The sequence below is a fragment of the Garra rufa genome, chromosome 1, assembly GCF_049309525.1.
Source record: "Garra rufa chromosome 1, GarRuf1.0, whole genome shotgun sequence".
Classification (NCBI taxonomy): Eukaryota; Metazoa; Chordata; class Actinopteri; order Cypriniformes; family Cyprinidae; genus Garra; species Garra rufa.
The window spans coordinates 19,576,455-19,599,524 of NC_133361.1; the positions used below are offsets into that span (position 1 = coordinate 19,576,455).

At 37.9% G+C, this 23,070-nt stretch overlaps 1 protein-coding gene across 2 annotated transcripts in view; it reads right to left on the reverse strand.

Moving 5' to 3' along the window:
- The window catches only part of LOC141343664 (protein shisa-6-like), a 161,921-nt gene that overhangs the window by 129,199 nt on the left and 9,652 nt on the right, over positions 1-23,070 (reverse strand). For both annotated transcript variants that reach the window (XM_073848265.1, XM_073848258.1), the window contains exon 2: positions 5,006-5,157. In XM_073848265.1, coding sequence (XP_073704366.1) covers positions 5,006-5,157 — 152 coding nt within the window. The remainder of the gene's footprint in view (positions 1-5,005; positions 5,158-23,070) is intronic.

The following is a 23,070-nucleotide window of genomic DNA, read 5'->3' on the forward strand; positions in this document are numbered from 1 at the left end:
TATTTTTTTATGATAGCGTTCGATCAAGGATAAGTGTGAAGGATGCGAGTGTTTGTTTTAAGATTTTTATATTACTTACTTAGATATATGGGTATATATTTCATTTTACTTGTCTTTCTTTGCTCATTGTGTTATTGCTTGTACAGCACTATGGTCAACATTGTTGTTTTATTCAGTGCTCTAGAAATAAATTTGAATTTGAATTTTGAATTTGAATCTATTAGACAAGCTTAAAGGAGAAGTCCGGTGTGATATTGACCTAAAGTGTATTGAATCATGATACCGAGTGTGAACGTACCTTGCATATCTTATCTCGGTTTGTGCCCTGCAGCCCGAAATCTGGGGTTAGTTAGCCGATGCTAACAACAGGTTGTCAATGAGGGTGAATAGGGCATCGGAGTAGCCATGTAAATAAATCATTGTGATTGCAGGAACTGAACTAATACTGTTTCTAAGTTCTTTATTCAGTATAATATATTATACAGTATAAGACACCATATATGAATGGGACATGAAAACGTACTGCCTAGAATGACCCAGATTCAGTCAGCATCTGACATTAAAGTCATCAAAGGGTTTGTTTATCAGTCATTCATTGCTGCCTTTTTCCTGTGCTTTTAATTAAATTACAGGACAAACTTTATAAGTGGCGCTCTAAAGGTTTGAGTCGTGAATGCTGCAGTGAGTGAGTAAACTTTATACTAGCATCTTCCTCAGACAAACACTAATCCCAACAGCTGACCCCATTCAAATACAGCTGCACAGTTTATTCACAAGCGTTTTGAATATTGATGTACAACAAGCCAAAGCACTGATTAGCTGAAACACAAACGAGACAGTACATCTGCATTAATGCTAACACTGAACTGGAGGCGCATCAGAGGAGCATGTTTTGATGGCTGTTTGACTGCGGAGCTCTGTGTGAATGGGGAATTCATTCACATTTGAGCTCTGCTATTAGCTTGTACGGCGAACAGCGTGATGCTGAGCTTTTAAATATGAAACAACACGCTCAAGACGTGCTGTGGGAGAGAGATGGAGGGAGAAGTTTGGGCCACGGCAGATGTTTCCTCAAATGTAAACTCCTGAGCATATGCGCAGACCCACACACACACATGCACTTATATACAATTTCACATTTGCATTTATGCATTGGCAGATGCTTTTATTTAAAGCGAGATTGAAGTTTTGCATTTTAGCAGATCATGCAATCCCTGGGTTGCAAGCACCATGATCTACTGCAGGGCTCTTGTGAGTGTATAACGTTAGTGTTTGTCTAAGCGATACGTCTGTTTAAAGTTTACTCACTTGCTGCATCATTCACGACTCAAACCTTTAGAGTGGCATTTATAAGGTTTGTCTCATCTTTTTATAAAGAACAGGACAAAAAGGTAGCAATATATGACTGATCAACAAACTCTTGATGACTTTTATATCAGATTCAGTCCTGAATCTGATATAAAAGATTCCTACACAAACATAGGAATGCAATGTGTCTACTATCATATTACACAGTAGGCGAAAAACAAAAAGAGCAGTATTCATAGTATTCGAAAAACAGTATACCAAACTTACCCAGATGACCTACTATTTCTGCCGAGATTCTAAAGTGTGCATCTGATGGACATTTTACAATCCCATAAGGGTTAGTAAGGATTCCATAAGGATTTATGAATGAAAGTAAAGCAATGCAACTGACGCTGGTAGGTCGCTTGACAGTAACAACATAGTGGATATAGCACATCCAGATTTCATTCAAACCCATATTCATACTATATTAACCTACTTTTCTAATTGTAATGTAGTACCAACTACACAGTATGCGATTTTGAAAGCAGCTAATGTGGATCAAAAGCATTATTTGTGATTCTGTCACATATTGCAACAGTGATATGAACTGCAACATAATAGACATTTTGTCTCTGCTGCAACATCCAGGCAAAAATAGCAAACAGACCATAGTCCAATTGAAATAGTTGCCTTATAAATGTGTTCACATTTGGGTTTAATCTTTACAAGAGCCAACTTAGACTTCAAGCCAATACCTACTAGAACAGAGGTGAACTTTTTGACTCAAGTGAGGGGCCGAATCTAGAAAATACAGTACTATATCCATTTTCATAAAAACAATGTGTGTAAAACAGAAGAAGAAAGCATAATCTTTGCAAGATAAAAATAACAAATTAATTCTATGTTTTCCCTATGAAATTACAATGCCCGTGAACAGGAGGATAACACTGGCATTTTCTTACTGGAAAATCTACAGAGCATTTTAAGCACTTTTAAAACAGTACACTCTTAAAAATAAAGGTGCTTCACAATGCCATAGAATTTTTTTCCTATAAAGAGCCTTTAACATCTGAAGAACCTTTCTGTTTCACAAAAGGTTCTTTGTGGCGAAAGAAGGTTCTTCAGACTATAAAAAGGTAAGAAAGAGATGGTTCTTTCAAGAACCTCCGACTGTATTCATCTGAAAGAAGAAATTCACTGTAAAGAGTCCAATGAAGGCAAGTTGAAGTTGAGAACCCAAGTGCAGCTTTTTTACAGTGATGTGAAATCCAGAAATCCAAACAATGAAATGACTTGACTTGACTTGACTTGACTTGACTTGACTTGACTTGACTTGACTTGGCATGAACAGACTTGGCATGAACAGACTTGGCATGGAACAGAAACTCACCGACAGCGGACTACAACTTCACTACACGACAAGGAACTATGGAAACATGAGGGCTACTTATACCAAACAAAGTAGGTAACATGACACAAACCAACCAATGAGAAACAAAGAACCAGACTATAGCAACCAGTGAAAAAACAGAACAGAGAACCATATGGCAAGACCTAAACTGATGAAAGCATGACACATTGAACAGAGGAACCAATAGCAGGAATACATGAGGGAAAGGGAAGCAAGACACTAACAGCATGAATCAAATACAAAATAAAAGACATGAAAACATGAACATGACTGGGAAACCCTGCTCTACTATATGAGCAATGGGAAGGCAAATCCAAATTCGAAATGTGACCCTGGACCACAAAACCAGTCATAAGGTTCAATTATTAAAAGTTGAGATTTATACCTCACCTGAAAGCAGAATAAAAAAGCTTTCCATTGATGTATGGTTTGTTAATGTAGGAAAATATTTGGCCGAGATACAACTAGTTGAAAATCTGAAATACGAGGCTGCCAAAAAATCAAAATATTGAGGAAATTTAGAAGTTCTTAGCAATGCATATTACTAATCAATAATTCAGTTTTGATATATTTATGGTAGGAAATTTACAAATTACCTTTATGGAACATGATCTTTACTTAATATCCTAAGGATTTTTGGCATAAAAGAAAAACTTATCATTTTGACCCATACAATGTATTTTTGGCTATTGCTACAAATATACCTGTGCTACTTAAGATTGGTTTTGTGGTCGATAACCCCTTCTTGTTAATATTAAACTTTAATGTTTACCCAGTTGCCATAGTAACTTATTTCAAATTTTTGGAACATAGACCTTTCTCACAACTTCCGTATTTTGCGCCGGAAATACGTAATTGCCGTGTAAACCTATTTCCGCCCCGGTATGCCGGTAACCAGTTAAACAACGTGAAAAACGCTTAACGTGGCTTAATGTATGTAAAAAACGATCAGGAAACCCCAAGTTTCTGTCAAACCTTACGTGGAACAAACATTAACTACTATCAAAAGAACAAGCCCTTATTCCACAGATAAAGTGAATAATATCACGTTAAGCGTTTTCTCCCCCATTGAAGCCCATTATAAGGAAACAGCTTAACGTGGTTTACGTACATCAACAGCGACCAGGGAAAACCAAACTTATGTTAAATTTCACTTATAATGAATACTTGCTGCTGTCAAAAGAACGAGCTCTAATTCAGCATATAAAGTGATCGCCCCCATAAAAGTCCATTATAACAAACCATGTTAAGCTTTTTCCTTAATGGAGTTCTATAGGGAGAAAAGCGTGATATTATTCACTTTATATGCTCAATAAGAGCTCATTCTTTTGACAGAAGAAAGTGTTTATTATAAGTAAAATTTTAAGCCACGTTAAGCTTTTTTTTTTTTGTATAATGGACTTCTATGGGGGGGGGGGGGTCACTTTATATGCTGAATGAGAGCTCATTCTTTTGAGAACAGAAAGTGTTTATTATAAGTGAAATTTAACAGAAGTTTGCTCTTCCCTGGTCGCTGTTAAGGTAAGTTAAACCAAGCTGTTTCCTTATAATGGGCTTCTATGGGGGAGAAAAACGTGATATTATGCACTTTATCTGTGGAATAAGGGCTCGTTCTTTTGACAGTAGTTAGTGTTTGTTCCAAGTAAGGTATGACAGAAATTTGGGGTTTCCTGGTCGTTTTTTACGTACGTTAAGCCACGTTAAGCGTGTATAAACGCGGATAAACTCTTAGTGGAAAAATGTATATCCTTTATCCAATTTGTTCCTCTTTGTGACGGAGTTTTCTTACACGACTCTTATGATGTCGGCAAAAGTTATCTTTGGCAAACCAGCGAGGGAAGTTGTGTAGACGCTCTCCATTTTAATTTTAAATTACCCGGCTTTCTGCTGTGTTGACATTACACAGGAAGTCCGCATACCCTGCGATTGCGTATTTCCGGTTTCTGTGAAAAAGGTCTATTCCAAAAAGAATTCCACATTCATTAGAAATTGTAACATGTGATAAATGCCATTCTAATGGTGACCTCAGGAAAAAAAAAAAAAAAAAAAACACGGTAGTACCATAGTTCATGTTAGTGTCTAAAACAGGATCTACCTTCCTGCAGAGTTTAGTTCCAACCTTGATCAAGCACAGCTGTCTGTAATGATCAAGTGCTCCTTCAGATCCTAATTAGTTGGTTCAGGTGTGTTTGATCAGGGTTGGAGCTGAACACTGTAGGAAGGTAGATCTCCAGGAACAGGGTTGAGCACCCCTGGTCTAAAACAAGTAATTTCCATCAAGAACACAAAAGTGCCGCCACCTACCGTGGTTGTTTTTGTTGTGCACTGGCGTGTAGTGGTTCTTGGATGTCCGTACAGGCGTGTTCTCTTTGGGCGAGGTGTCTATAGCAATGTTTTCATGTTCGTACTGTGATATGGGAACGGGCCCCTGCTGTCTCAAAATGTCCGCCAGCGCTCTGTGAAAAAAAAAGTAGAAGATTATTTCACTGCTCTCCAAAAAGAAAAAAACACTACCCAAATGCGGCTCAGCCTTGAAATAAAGCCTTGTTTAGTGTTTCTTTCAGTTTAAAGATACAAACACACCGGACCCCAAGAGATTAAACCAATTTGCCCCGTTTAGGCTATTGTTTCTGTTGTTTTCCCATTTGAGGAGGTTCTTGCCTCTTGCAACCAGCAATCCTTTTCTCTCTTTCACACACATACACAAGTTTAATTGCGCTTTGTGATATTATGAACAGTGGAGGTTCAGTCTCACAGGTTTTTCGGGACCTCAGGCCTGCAAGCTCTATAGCAGCAAACAAAAGCCATTAATCAATGTTCCTCCGCAATATGGCGTTAGAGCAACACACCCCACCCACACCAGCCTAATGGGATTCAAATTCTATTAATGTTTTTGCTCTTTGGCCCGAAGGACACGCTTTCTGACTCGAGACCCAACTGCCTCATGGATTTTCTGCGCAGCGGCAATCTGAGATTCTGCTGGCTGGAGTTAATGGTGTTTTCGGAGCTAATGCAGTTTTTGGAGCATGTGTAGTTATATTGGGCTTCATCGGGCAAAATTTGTCATTCCAGGCGAATTTTGTAACTTTGGGGTAGTGTTGCCTTAGTGCAGTGGTTCCCAAACTTTTTATGCCAGGCCCCCTTTTTGCATAATAACAACCCCCCCCCCCTCCCCTCCCCTTCCCATGTGACTGAGTGCAATGTATTTACAGTATAATCAAATGTATTTTGTATTTAATTACATTTTATCTTAGTATTTTTGTATTTGGTATTTTGTATACTTGTTGATACAGGAAATCAGCAGCCTAATAAAGAGGTTGATTGGCAAAAAGTAATTTATGTATTTTGAAAATAAAAAAAATACTAAAGATTAAATGTATTTAAATACAAAATAGTATTTTGTATTTCAAATACATGTTTTTGAAATACTGCCCATGCCTAACTGTGGTTAACAAATTTCTTGGACCAGCCCCCAAGTGTAAGGCTTGTACCACAGCTGCCCCAAACTAAGTGATTACCAAAATAATTTTTAATGTTAATCCACCAGTATGTGTAAGATCTTCTTATGCTAAAACATAATTATTTTTGGGATTGAATGGATTCAAAGATAGATTGCACAAAGACTGCATTTGGATGTACAGTACAGAGACTGTGGAAAGTGCATTAAAACAATGTCAGCAAGGATGTAAGCTCTTACCAAGGCCAAAGGAGGCATACAAAAAAAAAAAAAAAGAAAGACAACATGAAAGCGCAAGGCTGACGCTCTGTAGCGAATTCACACATAAGTGAGGCATTTTAATTTTAGTTGAAGAGACGGGATTTGCACGACGCACCGCACAGCATGCTCCTAGAATCTGGTTGAGTAATATATGGTTTTGCATATATTATATAGTAGCCTATAGCAGTTTGTGTGAATCTGGCGATAGATCGTGCATCCACTGGCTTAGTACGTTCTGATGAAAGGGTATATATAGGCCATGGCTAAACAGACGTCTTACGGGAGAAAATTTATTTGCGTGGTGCCCCCCCCTGGATGTGGAGCCCCTGGGCACTTGCCCAATTGCCCATATGGTTAATCCGCCTATGGTTACAGCACAGTATGTGGCGCTATTGCAAACAGGAACAAGTATACATAGACATTGTTTGTCTGCGCGTTATTTGAGCGGACTTAGCTTTTCCGTTGAGCATAAGTGGTACACGAATGGAGCATTCAAAAGGGCTGTGAGCAGCTCAACGGAACGCACATTCATAGAGCGGAATACTGATCAGAGCATCACACATTGAGTAGTGCGCGCTGAATACTGCCGAGCGACGCGGCAGATAGTTTCGGCCGTTTATCTCTTTCGAATCTCTATAAAAATCGGCTGACTGTACACCTGCCTTGCCGCGCCCCCCAGTTTGGGAACCACTGCCTTAGTGCTTACAAATCAAATTTAGTGACCAAAAAGGTTGGTGGCTGAAAGCATTAATAGGCAAATCCTAATTTTAATGGTAAAGATTGCAAACGTGGTAGGGTCCCCTTACCCTAGTGGAAAAAAAAAAGGGGGAAAAAAAAAAAACCTGTGAGAGCTCTAATAGGGAAATTCATGTCAATTTACAGCAAAATACAGTTGCATTTATAGCTTTTGTAAGTTAAAAAGAACAAGACATCTTATAAAATCACAGTGAACAACCATAAAATTGACATTGCCAGAATGGGACTTTGTTTTATGAACTTTGTAACATTAAGATTGTGCTACCTTAGTGGGTAAAAATCAAAGCTGGTGACCAAGAGTATGAATAAGTTCATGTGAATTAGATCTGAAAGCTGTGTTTTTGCCATCAAGCTACGGAAGCGCTTACCAGATGGAAGCAAAGTGAATAGGCGGTTACCAGGGTGATTTAAGTCCTTGAAGATTTTAACAGCTCTATTTTTGCAGCGTTTGAGGTAGATGTCCTGCAAAGAGGGGAAAGCAGACCCTGAGATGCGTTCAGCTAAGCGCACAACTCTTTGTAGTGCTTTGCAGTCCTGATTTGAGCTGTTTCCATACCACGCTGAGATGCACTGGGAGTCAGTACGCTTTCTATGGTCCCTGAATAGAAAGTTTTCAGGATTGCTGGTGAGACCCTGAATTTCCTCAGCTGTCGCAGATGGTACAGTCTTTGCCTGGCTTTATTAACCTGTGTTTGGATGTGTGTAGTCCAAGTAAGGTTCTCGGAGATGATTACACCGAGGTACTTGAAGCTACTCACCCTCTCCACGGGGGTCCCACTGATCATAAGAGGAGTATAGGGCTGCTGTTGTCTCTTCCTAAAGTCCATGATCAGCTCTTTAGTTTTGCTCACATTCAGAGAGAGACAGTTGTCCTAGCACCATGATGTGAGCCTCTCTACCTCATCCAAGTATGCGGTCTCATCGTTGCTGGAGATGAGGCCCAGAACCACAGTATCATCAGCGAATTTGATAATGGATGTGGAGCTGTGAGAGGACACGCAGTTGTGTGTAGAGAGAGTAGAGCAGGGGACTCAGGACACAGCCCTGTGGGGCTCCTATGTTCAGGGTGATGGAGTTTGAGGTGAACTGGCCAATTTTCACCACTTGAGGTCTGCCGGTGAGGAAGTCTTGAATCCAGTCACAGAGTGAGGAGTTTAGGCCGAGGTCTGTGAGTTTAGATGCCAGCTTAATGGGGACTATAGTGTTGAAAGCTGAGCTATAATCAATGAATAGCAGCCTTACATAATTCCCATTGTTACTGTCCAAGTGTGTGAGGGAAGAGTGGAGGACGTGGGAAATGGCATCGTCCGTGGATCTATTTGTGCGATAGGCAAACTGAAGGGGGTCCAGAGTATCAGGTATAGAGGAGCAGATGTGGCTCTTTACAAGTCTCTCAAAAACCTTCATGACTATAGATGTGAGGGCAACTGGGCGGTAGTCATTCAGGCAAGAAGGTTTATTATTCTTAGGCACAGGGATAATAATGGATTTTTTGAATGAGGTGGGAACCACAGAGGTGGCAAGTGAACAAACCAGCGAGCTGATCGGCGCAGGACCTCAGGACACGGCCGGTTATCCCATCAGGTCCGTCCGCTTTCCTGACGTTCACTCTCTTTAGTGCCCTCCGAACCTCATCCTCCGACACGGTGATTACAGGATCATCGCAGCTCTGCCTACTGCTTCCTGACACACTGGTCGGCAGAGTCGCGCCGCCGCCGTTGCAATCGAAGCGGCCATAGAAGATGTTTAACTCGTCGGCCAGCAACGGATCTGCCCTCACCTCTGCGGAGGATTTGTTCCCCAAGGTACAGATGGTCCTCAGTCCTTGCCACATCCTCTGAGAGTCATTGAGCTGGAAATGAGACTCAATTCTCTCTTTATATTTGTGTTTAACGGCTCTTACTGTGCGTTGGAGAGCATAGCACGATCCTTTGTACTCGCTCATATTCCCAGTCAGAAGAGCCTCATTGTAAGCGGCAGTGCGTGTGTTAACCGCAGCGTGGATTGTTCTGTCCACCCACGGTTTCTGATTGGAGAATGTCCTTATCGTTATTGTTTCTGTAGCTTGCTCGTTTAGCGTGTTTACAAAGCTCAAAGCTACATCCGTGAACTCGCTGACGTCAGGAGAACTTGCCCGGAACATGTCCCAGTCGACTTCATCATGCGCCGCCTGCAGCATAGTCTCTGAATGGGAGGACCAGCGTGCCACTACTCTCTGCACCGGAGGATCCTGAACGAACCTTTGTTTATATTCCGGTGTTAGGAAAATGGCGGCATGGTCCGATTTGCCAAAAGCCGGTAGTGAGCGGGCTTTATAGGCATTCTTGAACTGAGTGTAGCAATGATCCAGTGTGACAGTGTCCTCTAGTTGGACAGGATACATGTTGATGAAAGTTCGGCATGACCTGCCTGAGGTTAGCTTTGTTGAAATCTCCCGCGATGATAAAGGCAGCGTCAGGATGTTTGTTAATGTAGCCGCTGAGCACATCGTGAAGTTTAGACAAAGCCAAGCCAGTGTCTGCCTGTGGTGGAATGTATACAGCAGTAGCAATGATCGACGAAAACTCCCGGGGCAGATAATGGACGGCAAATAATGGAAAGATGTTCCAGATGAGGCGAGCAGGAATGCGACAGAATGGAGATATTCCTGGGATCACACCATTTCTTGTTAATCATGAAACACACTCCTCCACCCCTGGATTTACCGGCCTCTGCTGTTCTGTCGGCCCGAAAAACAGAGAAGTTATCACTCTGCGTTACAGCAGTGTCCGGGACCGAGGAAGAAAGCCACGTTTCTGACAAACAAAGGATTTTACAGTCCCTAATGTCCCGTTGAAAAGTAATCCTGGCTCTAAGATCGTCCATCTTATTCTCCAAGGATTGGACATTAGCGAGGAGAATGCTTGGAAGGGGAGGACTGTGAGCCCTTTTCCTGAGTCTGACTCGAATTCCAGCGTGCTTCCCGCGGTGTTTCTTGATCTGTCGCCTTGGAGGGTTGTTGTTTATCTCCGCGTTCTGAAGAATCTCCAGAGGCCACGCAGGATTCGTGGATAAAGTGTCCTGGAACAGGTTGGTGTAGCGGTTTCCAATGTCCAAAAGTGTTTCTATGTTGTAAGTGATCAGTGCCGACGTGAAATATGTAAAAAGAGAAAGTAAAAGTGAGTAAAAAAAAAAGGTTAAAGCAAAATCTCAGTGGAGCGACCCGAACGGCATCCAAACACAGCAGCGCCATCTTAGAAGAAAGTTCACACAAAACTTACCGTAAATTGAATCATTTACCACAGAATATGATTTGGACAGTAAAAGTGAGTAAAAAAGAAGGTTAAAGCAAAATCTCAGCAGAGCGACCCGAACGGCGTCTGAACACAGCAGCGCCATCTTAGAAGAAAGTTCACACAAAACTTACCATAAATTGATTCATTTACCACAGAATATGATTCGCCGTTTAACTGCTTACAATGTGCAAAGCATGAATTCACATGTGTGAATGAGATCCATAAGTTAAACTGTAAAAAAATGTAATTTTAACAGTAAAATACTGTAGATTTACTGTAAATTTCCTGAGTATACATGGTGAAGAAATATAATATATCTAATTATGTATTTTGTGTAATTTTTGTGTAATGTTAAATAAATGTATTTTTTAAATAAATAATTGCATATTTGTTAATTTACTTATTTGTTTATGCATTTATTTATTGCATATAATAGATTAAAAATATATACAAACAAACAAACACATTTTATAAACTGCCAAAGCACCTGGCTTTGTTTGTTTTTTAACTTACTGCAACTGTGATAAATAACTAAATAAATAAATGAATACATATTTTATTAATTTAATTGTTTGTATTTATTTTAAAAAAATCAACAAATACATATTTGAATAATTGATTAATTTTGTTATAAAGATGAATGAATGAATGAATGAATGAATTAATTAATGAATAATGCATCCAAATCATATTCTGTGGTTACGGTAAATTTCCTGAGTATACATGGTGAAGAACTCTAATAGATCTAGTGATATATTTATTGTATTTTTACAGTAAAATACTGTTAAATTAATGTATTTTTTTTAATTAAATAATTGCATATTTGTTATTTTACTTATTTGTTTATGGATTTATTTATTGCAAATAATAGATTCAAATTAAATCAAAGAACAAAAATATAAACGGACAAATAAACACATTTTTGTCATTTTATAAACTGTCAAAGCACCTGGCTTAGTTTGCATTTTTACTTATTCAAACTGGTATAGATGGATACATTATTTGGCAACTAGGAGAAATGTTATATTATTTTAGTTATTTCAAGTAGTGTTTTTTTTTTTTTTTAATGGTTTGAATTTTAGTTTCAGTTTTATAACTAGAGTATAGTGCACAAGTCATTTCAGCAACTTCAGTGCTTATTAAACCCAGATGATGCTCCATGAACATGAATAAACATTTTCAAGTCCAATAGCAGAGAGTGCATCTCTGGAAAACCTTCAGGTCAAGGGCTCTCTGGACTACAGTTTGTAACAGTCCATCAAAGAAAACTTTAGGATGACCATGGCACTCTTTCACATAAAAAGCCTTTATCACCAGATGGCAAGTTTTGGATGTTTTCGATGCAGCCATCAAAGGCTTTTTAATCTGAAAGAGTGCCATGGTCATCCTAAAGTTTCTTTGATAAATAAACATTTATTCAGATGTTGAACCAGGTCGGACCGTCAGTTCTGACGGCCTGCTATCTGAAACCGGCGCACGCCAATGCGGCGGAATCCAGCAGACCCGGAGGCCATCTCTCCTCACATAAGGAGCCTGAAATGGCGTCTTAACTGTGTCAATGTCAGCGTATTTGCTCTGCCTCGCGGTCTCTGAGCGCGCCACAGAGACAGATAGAAAGAAAGAGAGAGAGTGTGACTTTGGAAGGAAGTATAATTAGTCTTTCCCTTCCAGGAGAAGGCCTTTTTTAACAGAAGTTCTCCTCACGTGGGGGCGACCTGGTTTCACTGCCCCAGTTGGCTGTAAGGCTCTGAGCGCAGCTCTACCGTTCCACCTTCTTCAGCTCAAACATCGCAGGACTGGAGTGCTTTCGGGCCCGCGTGGCCTGTCTACATTAAACTACTTGAGTGGGCTGTTTTACTGTACACCTCACGTTCACTGCTTTAGAGATTTAGAACAGTTTACCTTTATACAGAGTTTAACTAGCTAACCAGCATATCCACAAAGCCTAAAACAATGCTGGAGGTTCAATTTCGACTCATCAGTCAATTGAAGTCAATAAATAAAATAAAAACCGCTGTGGGTACAGTAACACACTAATAGCAAAAGCACATGCAGCCATCTAATCCAACCTAAGGTTTTCATGAAGCAGACTATCAAAACCACCAAAAATCCCATAACCTTTTAAAAACTTTTGTACAATGAGACTTATGGTGTATTGCTGTCTATTGCTATTGTAAAACAGCTAAAACCCGCCTAAACTGATTGGTTGTTTGGCTGATCTCCCAGGCTGGTTTTAAAGTGTTTTTTGGCCACTTTTTAACTGGTCAGACTGGTCTTAGCTGGTCAAGCTGGGAGACCTGCGAAAAGCACAAACAAGCTTAAACCAGCTGTTATCAGCTTAAAAGTTTATTTATTAATATCTGTGATTTTAATCGTAAAATACAGTAAAAATTCTAGGGACAATACTATAGAAATAAAACTTGGATACATTTTAGAGTAGTCAATGAGCAGCTTGTATAGCAGTATAGATTTACTGTGAGTACACCCTAAGTGATAAAGGCAGTATGATGTTTAACCATGCAAAGCCACATGTCCAGTTCATCATGTTTATGTTTTTGTCTGCTTTACAGGACCATACAAAGTTGTATATCTTGTATTAGAGCAGATGAAATTAGGTCCTTTAAGTACAATTCTCTCATACTGACCACTGGATGTTCAACATGGCATCTCATGGCAAAGAACTCTCTGAGGATTTGAGAATTAGAATTGTTGCTCTCCACAAAGATGGCCAAGGCTATTAGAGGTTCAGTAACACCCTTAAACCGATATACACTACAGTGGTCAGGGTCATACAGAGGTTTTCCAAGATGGGTTTCATTCATAACAGGCCTTGCAAGGGTTGATCAACAAAGTTAAGCACTTGTTCAGTGCATCAGGTGCAGAACCTGGCTTCAAAAATAGATGCATGAGTGCTGCCAGCATTGCTTTAAAGGTTGCAGAAGTAGAAGGTCAGCTTGTCAGTGCTCAGACCATACGCTTGTGAGGCTGGCTCACAAGAAAGCCCGCAAACAGTTTGCTGAAGACAACCTGTCCAAGAGCATGAATTACTGGAACTATGTCCTGTGGTTTGATGAGATTATATGATAAGATGTGTGGCGATGCCCTGGTGAGGAGTACCAAGAAAATTGTGTCTTGCCTACAGTCCAGCATGGTGGTGGTAGCATCATGGTCTGGGCCTGCATGAGTGCTGCTGGTACTGGGGAGCTGTAGTTCACTGAGGGAAACATGGATTTCATTCTGAAGCAGAACATGATGCCTTCCCTCCAGAAACTAGGCGAACAGCAGTTTTCCAACATGATAACGATCCCAAACACACTATCAAGATGACAACTGCCTTGCTGAGGAAGCTGAAGGTGAAGGTGAAGGGGTGGCCAAGTATTTCTCCAGACCTGAACCCTATTAAGCACCTGTGGGGCATCCTCAAGCGTAAGGTGAAGAAGCACCATGTGTCTAATATCCAGCAGCTCTGTGATGTCATTATAGAGAGGTGGAAGAGGATCCCAGCAACAACCTGTGCAGCTCTGGTCAATTCCATGCCCAGGATGATTAAGGCAGTGCCAGATACAATGTTGCTAACACAATATATTGAGACTTTGGACAAGTTCACTTAAGGTGTACTCACTTTTGTTGCCAGCTATTTTGACAATAATGGCTGTATGTTGAGTTATTTTCAGAAGACAGTAAATCTATACTGCTATACAAGCTGCATACTGACTATAAAATATATCCAAGTTTCATTTTCATTCAAGACTTAATGCATTGTGTATGTGTAAACGCTACACATTCAACCTTCTCCGTCTCGGCAGATTGTCATCAAGCGTCATTCAATTGTCTGGTGTTAATATATGCAAGACGATGCTGACAGTAATCTGGGCCTGAGTGTTATCCTGTTTGCTCTGAAGACACATCTAAACATCAGTGTGAGTTAATTACATCCTCACAAACACCCTGATGCAGCCTCTGGGGACAGACGAGCACCGATTCCCAACAAATCAAGGCCAATTTCCCTCGTTCCATCACCTGAATTGGGTTGAATGGTGAAACATATGGTATCTTTAGAGACCTGATGTCGTTACAGCATAAATTAGACACACTGTCCCACTCATTTAAACTCTGTTTACATGCTTAAAATGCATGCAAAATGACTAATGATTGATGTAATGATGCATTCATGTTAAAAGCAATTACTTTTGCCACTAGACCTGCCAATGGTGAGAGAAAGTTTCACATGAGGATGAAGTGATTGGACAAGTCTCATGTTACTGATTATGTCACCTCTATGAAACAAACAGACAATGTTATAATCAAAGAAACTTCTTCATATGTCACGTCACTGTAATAGAGGAAAAAAAGTTTGACAAGTTTAAGATGAAGAAAACAACTCTTGGAGCAAGTAGTTAGAAAATTAAATTAAGCCAAATTTAGGTAAGTGAATCTCATTGCTCAGGTCATATTTCTCTCCAGAGTTAAAAAGAAATTATATTTTGCATAAATAAAATTAGGTTTATTTCTAGGAGCTGAAAGATATTAAGATTCTTGATTATTTTCAAGACAATTAAGCAGATTTTCATAATCAACCTGTTTGGACCATAGATTATTATTTAAAAAAAGTTCAGTTCAGTAATTAAAAAACCCACCATGACATAAAACAATGTACATTATAAATTGTGTATTAAATCAAAATAAATTAAATTAAATTGTTGAAAAAAATATATAATTTTTTGAAGAGAAATACAGACTACTGGATGGGAAATTAAATTAAAATAATCTTTTTTTTATAAAATATAAAGAAAATTGGATGGGGAATTTACTTAATTCTATCAAAATTATATTCAGTTCAGTATATACATCAAACAATTTACATTATAAATTATTTTTTAAATCAAATTAAATTAAATGACATTTTTAAAAAACAATTTTATTAAAGAACTGGATGGAAAATTAAATTAAAATGATCATTTAAAAAAAAAAAAGGATATGAAGAGAATTGGATGGGAAATTTACCTAATATAATATAATATATATATACACAGGTCCTTTTCAAAAAATTAGCATATTGTGATAAAGTTCATTATTTTCTGTAATGTACTGATAAACATTAGACTTTCATATATTTTAGATTCATTACACACAACTGAAGTAGTTCAAGCCTTTTATTGTTTTAATATTGATGATTTTGGCATACAGCTCATGAAAACCCAAAATCTCAAAAAATTAGCATATCATGAAAAGGTTCTCTAAACGAGCTATTAACCTAATCATCTGAATCAACTAATTAACTCTAAACACCTGCAAAAGATTCCTGAGGCTTTTAAAAACTCCCAGCCTGGTTCATTACTCAAAACCGCAATCATGGGTAAGACTGCCGACCTGACTGCTGTCCATAAGGCCATCATTGACACCCTCAAGCAAGAGGGTAAGACACAGAAAGAAATTTCTGAACGAATAGGCTGTTCCCAGAGTGCTGTATCAAGGCACCTCAGTGGGAAGTCTGTGGGAAGGAAAAAGTGTGGCAGAAAATGCTGCACAACGAGAAGAGGTGACCGGACCCTGGGGAAGATTGTGGAGAAGGACCGATTCCAGACTTTGGGGGACCTGCGGAAGCAGTGGACTGAGTCTGGAGTAGAAACATCCAGAGCCACCGTGTACAGGCGTGTGCAGGAAATGGGCTACAGGTGCCGCATTCCCCAGGTCAAGCCACTTTTGAACCAGAAACAGCGGCAGAAGCGCCTGACCTGGGCTACAGAGAAGCAGCACTGGACTGTTGCTCAGTGGTCCAAAGTACTTTTTTCGGATGAAAGCAAATTTTGCATGTCATTCGGAAATCAAGGTGCCAGAGTCTGGAGGAAGACTAGAGAGAGGGAAATGCCAAAATGCCTGAAGTCCAGTGTCAAGTACCCACAGTCAGTGATGGTCTGGGGTGCCATGTCAGCTGCTGGTGTTGGTCCACTGTGTTTTATCAAGGGCAGGGTCAATGCAGCTAGCTATCAGGAGATTTTGGAGCACTTCATGCTTCCATCTGCTGAAAAGCTTTATGGAGATGAAGATTTCATTTTTCAGCATGACCTGGCACCTGCTCACAGTGCCAAAACCACTGGATAATGGTTTGCTGACCATGGTATTACTGTGCTCAATTGGCCTGCCAACTCTCCTGACCTGAACCCCATAGAGAATCTGTGGGATATTGTGAAGAGAAAATTGAGAGACGCAAGACCCAACACTCTGGATGAGCTTAAGGCCGCTATCGAAGCATCCTGGGCCTCCATAACACCTCAGCAGTGCCACAGGCTGATTGCCTCCATGTCACGCCGCATTGAAGCAGTCATTTCTGCAAAAGGATTCCCGGCCAAGTATTGAGTGCATAACTGAACATAATTATTTGAAGGTTGACTTTTTTTGTATTAAAAACACTTTTCTTTTATTGGTCGGTTGAAATATGCTAATTTTTTGAGACAGGAATTTTGGGTTTTCATGAGCTGTATGCCAAAATCATCAATATTAAAACAATAAAAGGCTTGAACTACTTCAGTTGTGTGTAATGAATCTAAAATATATGAAAGTCTAATGTTTATCAGTACATTACAGAAAATAATGAACTTTATCACAATATGCTAATTTTTTGAGAAGGACCTGTATATATATATATATAAAACTGTATGGGAAATCGAATTAAAATAGTCTCATTTTTAAGAGATATGAAGAGGATTGGATTATATAAAATATAAAATTAAATTAATTATAAATTGAGATAATCTGATTTTTTAAAAGATATAAAGATAATTGGATAGGAAATTTACTTAATTCTACCAAAATAAATAAATAAAATAAATGTCAATTCTATTTGAGTAAAATAAATAAACAACATAAAACAAAACGTGAAATAAATATTATACAATAAATATAACAAAATATTACTTATGTGTAAATAAGCAGTAAAAACAAAATTATGTAAAACAAAAGTAGTCTGAAAAATTTATCTTTCACTCATTCAAATAAAAAATTAAGATGCAAGTAAATCACTAATGATTCAACCAATGATGCATTCAGGGAAAGAAAAAAATTACTTTTGCAAAAAATGCCAATGGCAAGTGAATTGACAAAATTACATTCACCTGCAATAATGTATTCTGCAACACTTTTATTTAAAGTGACTTCAGGCTTGTTCGCACCAAAGCCAATAACTGAAACTATACAGATAATGTTTCAAAACTCATTCTATTGCTACACCACAACTATAAGAATAACAACACAGAAGAACAACATGGTTAGAATCACTTTCAGAACAATTTCTTTGATCTAAATAAAAAACGTTGACAGCCAATCAGAATTCACATAAAGGATTAGTTAAATTCCAGAATAAAAATGTACAGATAATTTACTCATCGCTTTGCGATCCAAGATGTTCATGTCTTTCTTTCTTCAGTTGTAAAGAAATTATGTTTCTTGAGGAAAACATCTCAGGAGTTATCTCCTTATAGTGGACTTCTATGGTGTCCCCAAGTTTGAACTTCCCAGCCAAGTTTAAAATGATCCCTGACGAGGAAGAAGGGGCTTATCTAGCTAAATGATCTGCCATTTTTTAAACAAATTGACAATTTATATACTTTTTAACCTCAAATGTTTTTCGTCATACCCTAAGTGTCTTGAACCGGAAAGAACAGAGTTCAGGCAGAGCTAGACAAGACAAGTGTTTAAGGTTAGAACGTACATAAATAGTGAGTTCATTTAGAAAATGACTGTTTTGCTAGATAAGACCCTTTTTCCTTGGCTGGGATTAGAGCCCTTTGAAGCTGCATTTAAACTGCATTTTGGAAGTTAAACTTGGGGGCACCATTGAAGTCCATTATATGGAAAGAAATCCTAAAACATTTTCCTCAAGAAACATAATTTCTTACTGACTGAAGAAAGAAAGGCATGAACATCCTGGATGACAAGGGGGTGAGTAAATTATCTGTATTTTTTTTCTGAAAGTAAACTATTCTTTTAACTTTAAAAACACAAACATTTAAAGTGGCAGAAGACAAAACTGCGGGGCGACAACATTATTGTCCATTGCCATAGATAATCAGTGTTGGGGAAAGTAAGGCATTACAATATTGAGTTACTTCCTAAAAAAGTAACTTAAGTTACTTAGTTACTTTTTTATGGAAAGTAATGCGTTACATTACTTTTGTGCTACTTTTTAAATCTGGGCAGGGCTTGCTTGTTTGTTTTTAATAAAAAGTTCTATTTTTTTGTAAATGTAAAAGCCTTTTCACACCAAAAGCCTCAGGCTTAGAGAAAAGTAAACTGACGTCTGTACAGTAGACCGCAGAAGAAAAAATGACAACTCTTTAGCAATAAAAAAAAGGAAAACAAATGTTAGATTATCTTGAGTAATTTCTGCTTATTAGTATGGATGAATTGGATCATCAAAAGAGCAGCAAAGACATTGGTTAATAAAATAGGATTAACACATAAAGCATATTTGTATTATTTAACATTTAATTACTGCAGGTTTGCATCATATTCTAAATTGAATTTCACTGTTTTTATTCATTTTGAGGAATTAATGCATGTTCACATTTATTCTAGAACTAAAGTACCATCTTACTCACGATTTCTCTCAATATGGGGACAGTACAATGTAAAAAGTTTTCACCAGATTCAACTTAAAAAGCTAAGTTCAGCAGCTGCCTTACGTTTCTAAGTTAAATCAGCTTAAAACAACAAGTCATTTTAACTTATTACAATAAAAATTAGTTGATATAACTTGTGAGTTTAAATGACTTAAGTTGATTTAACTTACAATCTTAAGGCAGCTGCTAAACTTAAGTTTTTTAATCAATAAATGGGGGAAAAGTAACTGGCATTACTTATTTGAAAATGTAACTCAGATATTATTATATATAGAATTTTTGTCAATTAAAAAGTAATGCGTTACTTTACTAGTTACTTGGAAAAAAGTAATACTACTAAGTAACTTGCGTTACTTGTAATGCGCTACCACCAATATTTATAGCTATCGTTTTTGGCATGAACAGGCTCAAATGTTTCAGCAGAACATGCATTAGACCTTTAATGTGTTCAACAGAAGTTTGCTATTGTTTAGTAGCATGTGTGAAATGGGTAAATCAGAAAACTAAAATGTAACACCAAGAACTTTAAACTCTAAAGAACCATTTAGCTCAACTACAGTGAAAATGGTTCTTTGCAAGAAGAACCATTGACAAAGTGCTGCAAAGAACAACTGAAGAACCTTTATTTTTAAGAGTGTAGTTTATTTCCAAAGCAGTGAAATGGAGAACAGCTGTGACAGAGCGCCCCGTCAGGGTAAAACGTCCTCGTCTTACATCAGCATGCACTCGGATTGCATCGGCGCGTGTACCCGAGGAGACTGATCAATACGAGGCGCTCGGATCACCCGCGGAGGCTTTCAAACCACGGCCTCTCTGTCCCGCTGAAGGTCACCGGCGAATCTGCACGTGTCGAACGCAGCCAGTACCTCTTTTAACCTCTTCCACCTCTCAGCCGCAGCTCGCACAGACCTCGGGTGCCCCGGGGAGCCGTGAAATGCACTGTTATTCAAACCCTGGCTTATTGGCACCGAGCTAATCTTGTGTTCCACTCAAACTGCTTATGTGCGGCTGTCAGGTTATAATGCATAAAGCTTTACCATAACTGCCGAACTTGCTCTAGGCAATCTGATTGGCTGGACAGAAAAACTCCCAGAGTGCTTTTCACCGGACACAATAGGTATTCTGTCGACTCGTGGCTGTGTTGGAGTTTGCCCGTGACAGTGATGTGAAAGGTTTAAACCACTCTCAGGTCAGAAATGAATCATTATATGCGTATAGAGCTCAGGAAGTCACTCGTGCTAAAAGTGCAGGATGTGAAAACCAACGCAAAGCTTCTTTTAAACAACTGCTAAAGCGGATGGAGAGGATCCAGTCTGGCCTTCCAGCACTGTTGCATAAAGTAAAAGGTTAGTTCTCCTAAACATGACAACATTTTTAATGGCTTTTTGGTCTGTACTGTAGATATGAATTCAACTGAAAAAAATTGTGAAAAAATATCTTTCAGGTGGTCAAATAGCAAATTGCAAATAGTGGAGCTCTGCAACCACCTATTTGTAGTATTTTTTTTTTTTTTTTTTTTTACTTTTAAAACTGGATTTTCCAAAAGATGGCCAAAACTCTTACACTAAACCATGTGAAATTATCCATGTTATCCCCATGAATTAAAGTTAGAAATGTGGGTCTTTTATAAAGTGAATTTTACATTAAAAAAACAGTTTTTGTATAAAAACCCATTTAAAAAATATTTATTAATTTATATATATTTAAAAAATATCACTAACCCACTGAAAACTGTACAAATGTAGAGTAAAAACTTTAATAAACAGAAAAATATACAGTACAGACCAAAAGTTTGGACACACCTTCTCATTTGGATGAGAAGATGTGTCCAAACTTTTGGTCTGCACTGTATTTTATAATTTTTGGAGAAGTAACCTTTTAAAGCAACTATCTGAAAATGTCATGCAGCAGCGCGGGAAGGCCAGATTGAATCCTTTCCATCCGCTTTAGTGTTAGCTCAGATCGATGAGGCCTATGATCAATCAGTTCAGAAAGGAAATACAAAACCTGTGTAAAGTGAAGATAAAAAACAAGCTGATAAAATTTAATTCAATATTTAGCAATAATATAGCATAATGAGAATTTAGGAATTAATTTCAGATTTTTGTTTAATCTTTTTAAATTGTAGGCTGGTCATTTTTGACTGGGGACACCACAAGGTGGGAAATAATCCTAAAAAGTAGAAAAAATTGTCAAATTTGTTTTATAAGTCAGTTTTAGTCCAATGCAATAACATCATGAGCCAAACACAATATAAAGTAATAAAATCTCAAAGTGAATATCCTATATTAATATATGTGACCCTAGACCACAAAACCAGTCATAAGGGTAAATTTTTTAAAATTGAGATTTATACACCATCTGAAAGCTGAATAAATAAGTTTTCCATTGATGTCTGGTTTGTTAGGATAATTGGACAAGATTTGGCTAAGATGTAACTATTTGAAATTCTGCAATCTGAGGGTGCAAAATATCTCTGAACATGAGCTTTACTTAATATCCTACAAAATCAATAATTTTGACCCATGTATTTTTGGCTATTGCTACAAATATACACGTGCTACTTAAGACTTGTTTTGTGGTCCAGGGTCACATTTATACATCATCTGAAAGCTGAATAAATAAGTCCATTGATGTTTGGTTTGCTAGGACAAAAATTACAACATTTGGCTGATACAACTATTTAAAAATCTGGAACCTGAGGGTGCAAAAAAAAAAAATCTAAATATTGAGAAAATCACCTTTAAAGTTTTAGTATTTAGTATTTATTTATTTAGCAGGACAGTGCATATTAAAAACAGAACATCTGTAACATGCCAGAGTTAGCCGAAATTTGCTAAAGTTGTCTAAATGAAGTTCTTAGCAATGCATATTACTAATCAATATGTTATATTTGTGGTAGGAAATTTACAAAATATTTTAATTGAACATGAGCTTTACTTAATATCCTACAAAATCAATAATTTTGACCCATGTATTTTTGGTTATTGCTATAAATATACCCTTGCTACTTAAGACTGGTTTTGTGGTCCAGGGTCACAAATCTCAATTTTAAAAAAGTGTCCCTTATGACTGGTTGTGTGGTCTAGGGTCACATATATTAATATAGGATATTCACTTTGAGTTTTTATTTCTTTATTTTGTGTTTGGCTCATTTTGAGCCAGAGAGGGTTTTTATTTTTTCCTGAAATGATCATTAATGGTATTGGCATTGGACTAAAACTAACTTATGAAACTAATTTGACCCCTATGAACAAATATTTCCCCACCTTGTGGTGTTCCCAGTCAAAAATGACCAGCCTACAATAAAAATAAAAATAAAAAAAATGAATAAAAACCTGAAATTAATACCTAAATTCTCATTATGCTGTATTACTGTCAAATATTGTATTCAATTTTATCAACTTGTTTTTTCTTCACTTTACACAGGTTTTGTATTTCTTTTCTGAAGTGATTGATCATAGGCCTTGTCGATCTGGGCTAACACTAAAGCAAATAGAGAGGATTCAATCTGGCCTTCCCACGCTGTTGCATGACATTTTCAGATAGTTGCTTTAGGCCGCGTTCACACTTGGCGTCTTTTTTGACAAGAGAAAGTTGACTAGGGCGTTTTTTTAGTAAAAAAAAAAAAAAGCTTGCAGCGTTCTGTTACAAAAAGCAGCCGAGTGCGTCTTTTGTTGCTATAACAACAGCTGCAACAGTAGCGTAGTGCCAAAGAACTTATACTGACTGGTGTTCTATACTCTTTGGTAGTGCTGTGTGGTGAAGAAATGTCGAGAAAGAGCCTCTTTGTGATGTATATTATGATAGAGTTGTTTACTCATATCATACAACTCCTTGTGCTCCGAAACTAGTACGATAAGTTTATCTACCGGCAACTTCTCAATTTTTTTTTCTTGTTGTTTTTGTTGTTATGGAAACGATAGGTCCCGCTACTCGCTTGTCATTGGTCAGCTGTCAAAAAAGCGCTTGACGTAGGGCGTTTTCTTCAAAAAAGTTAAA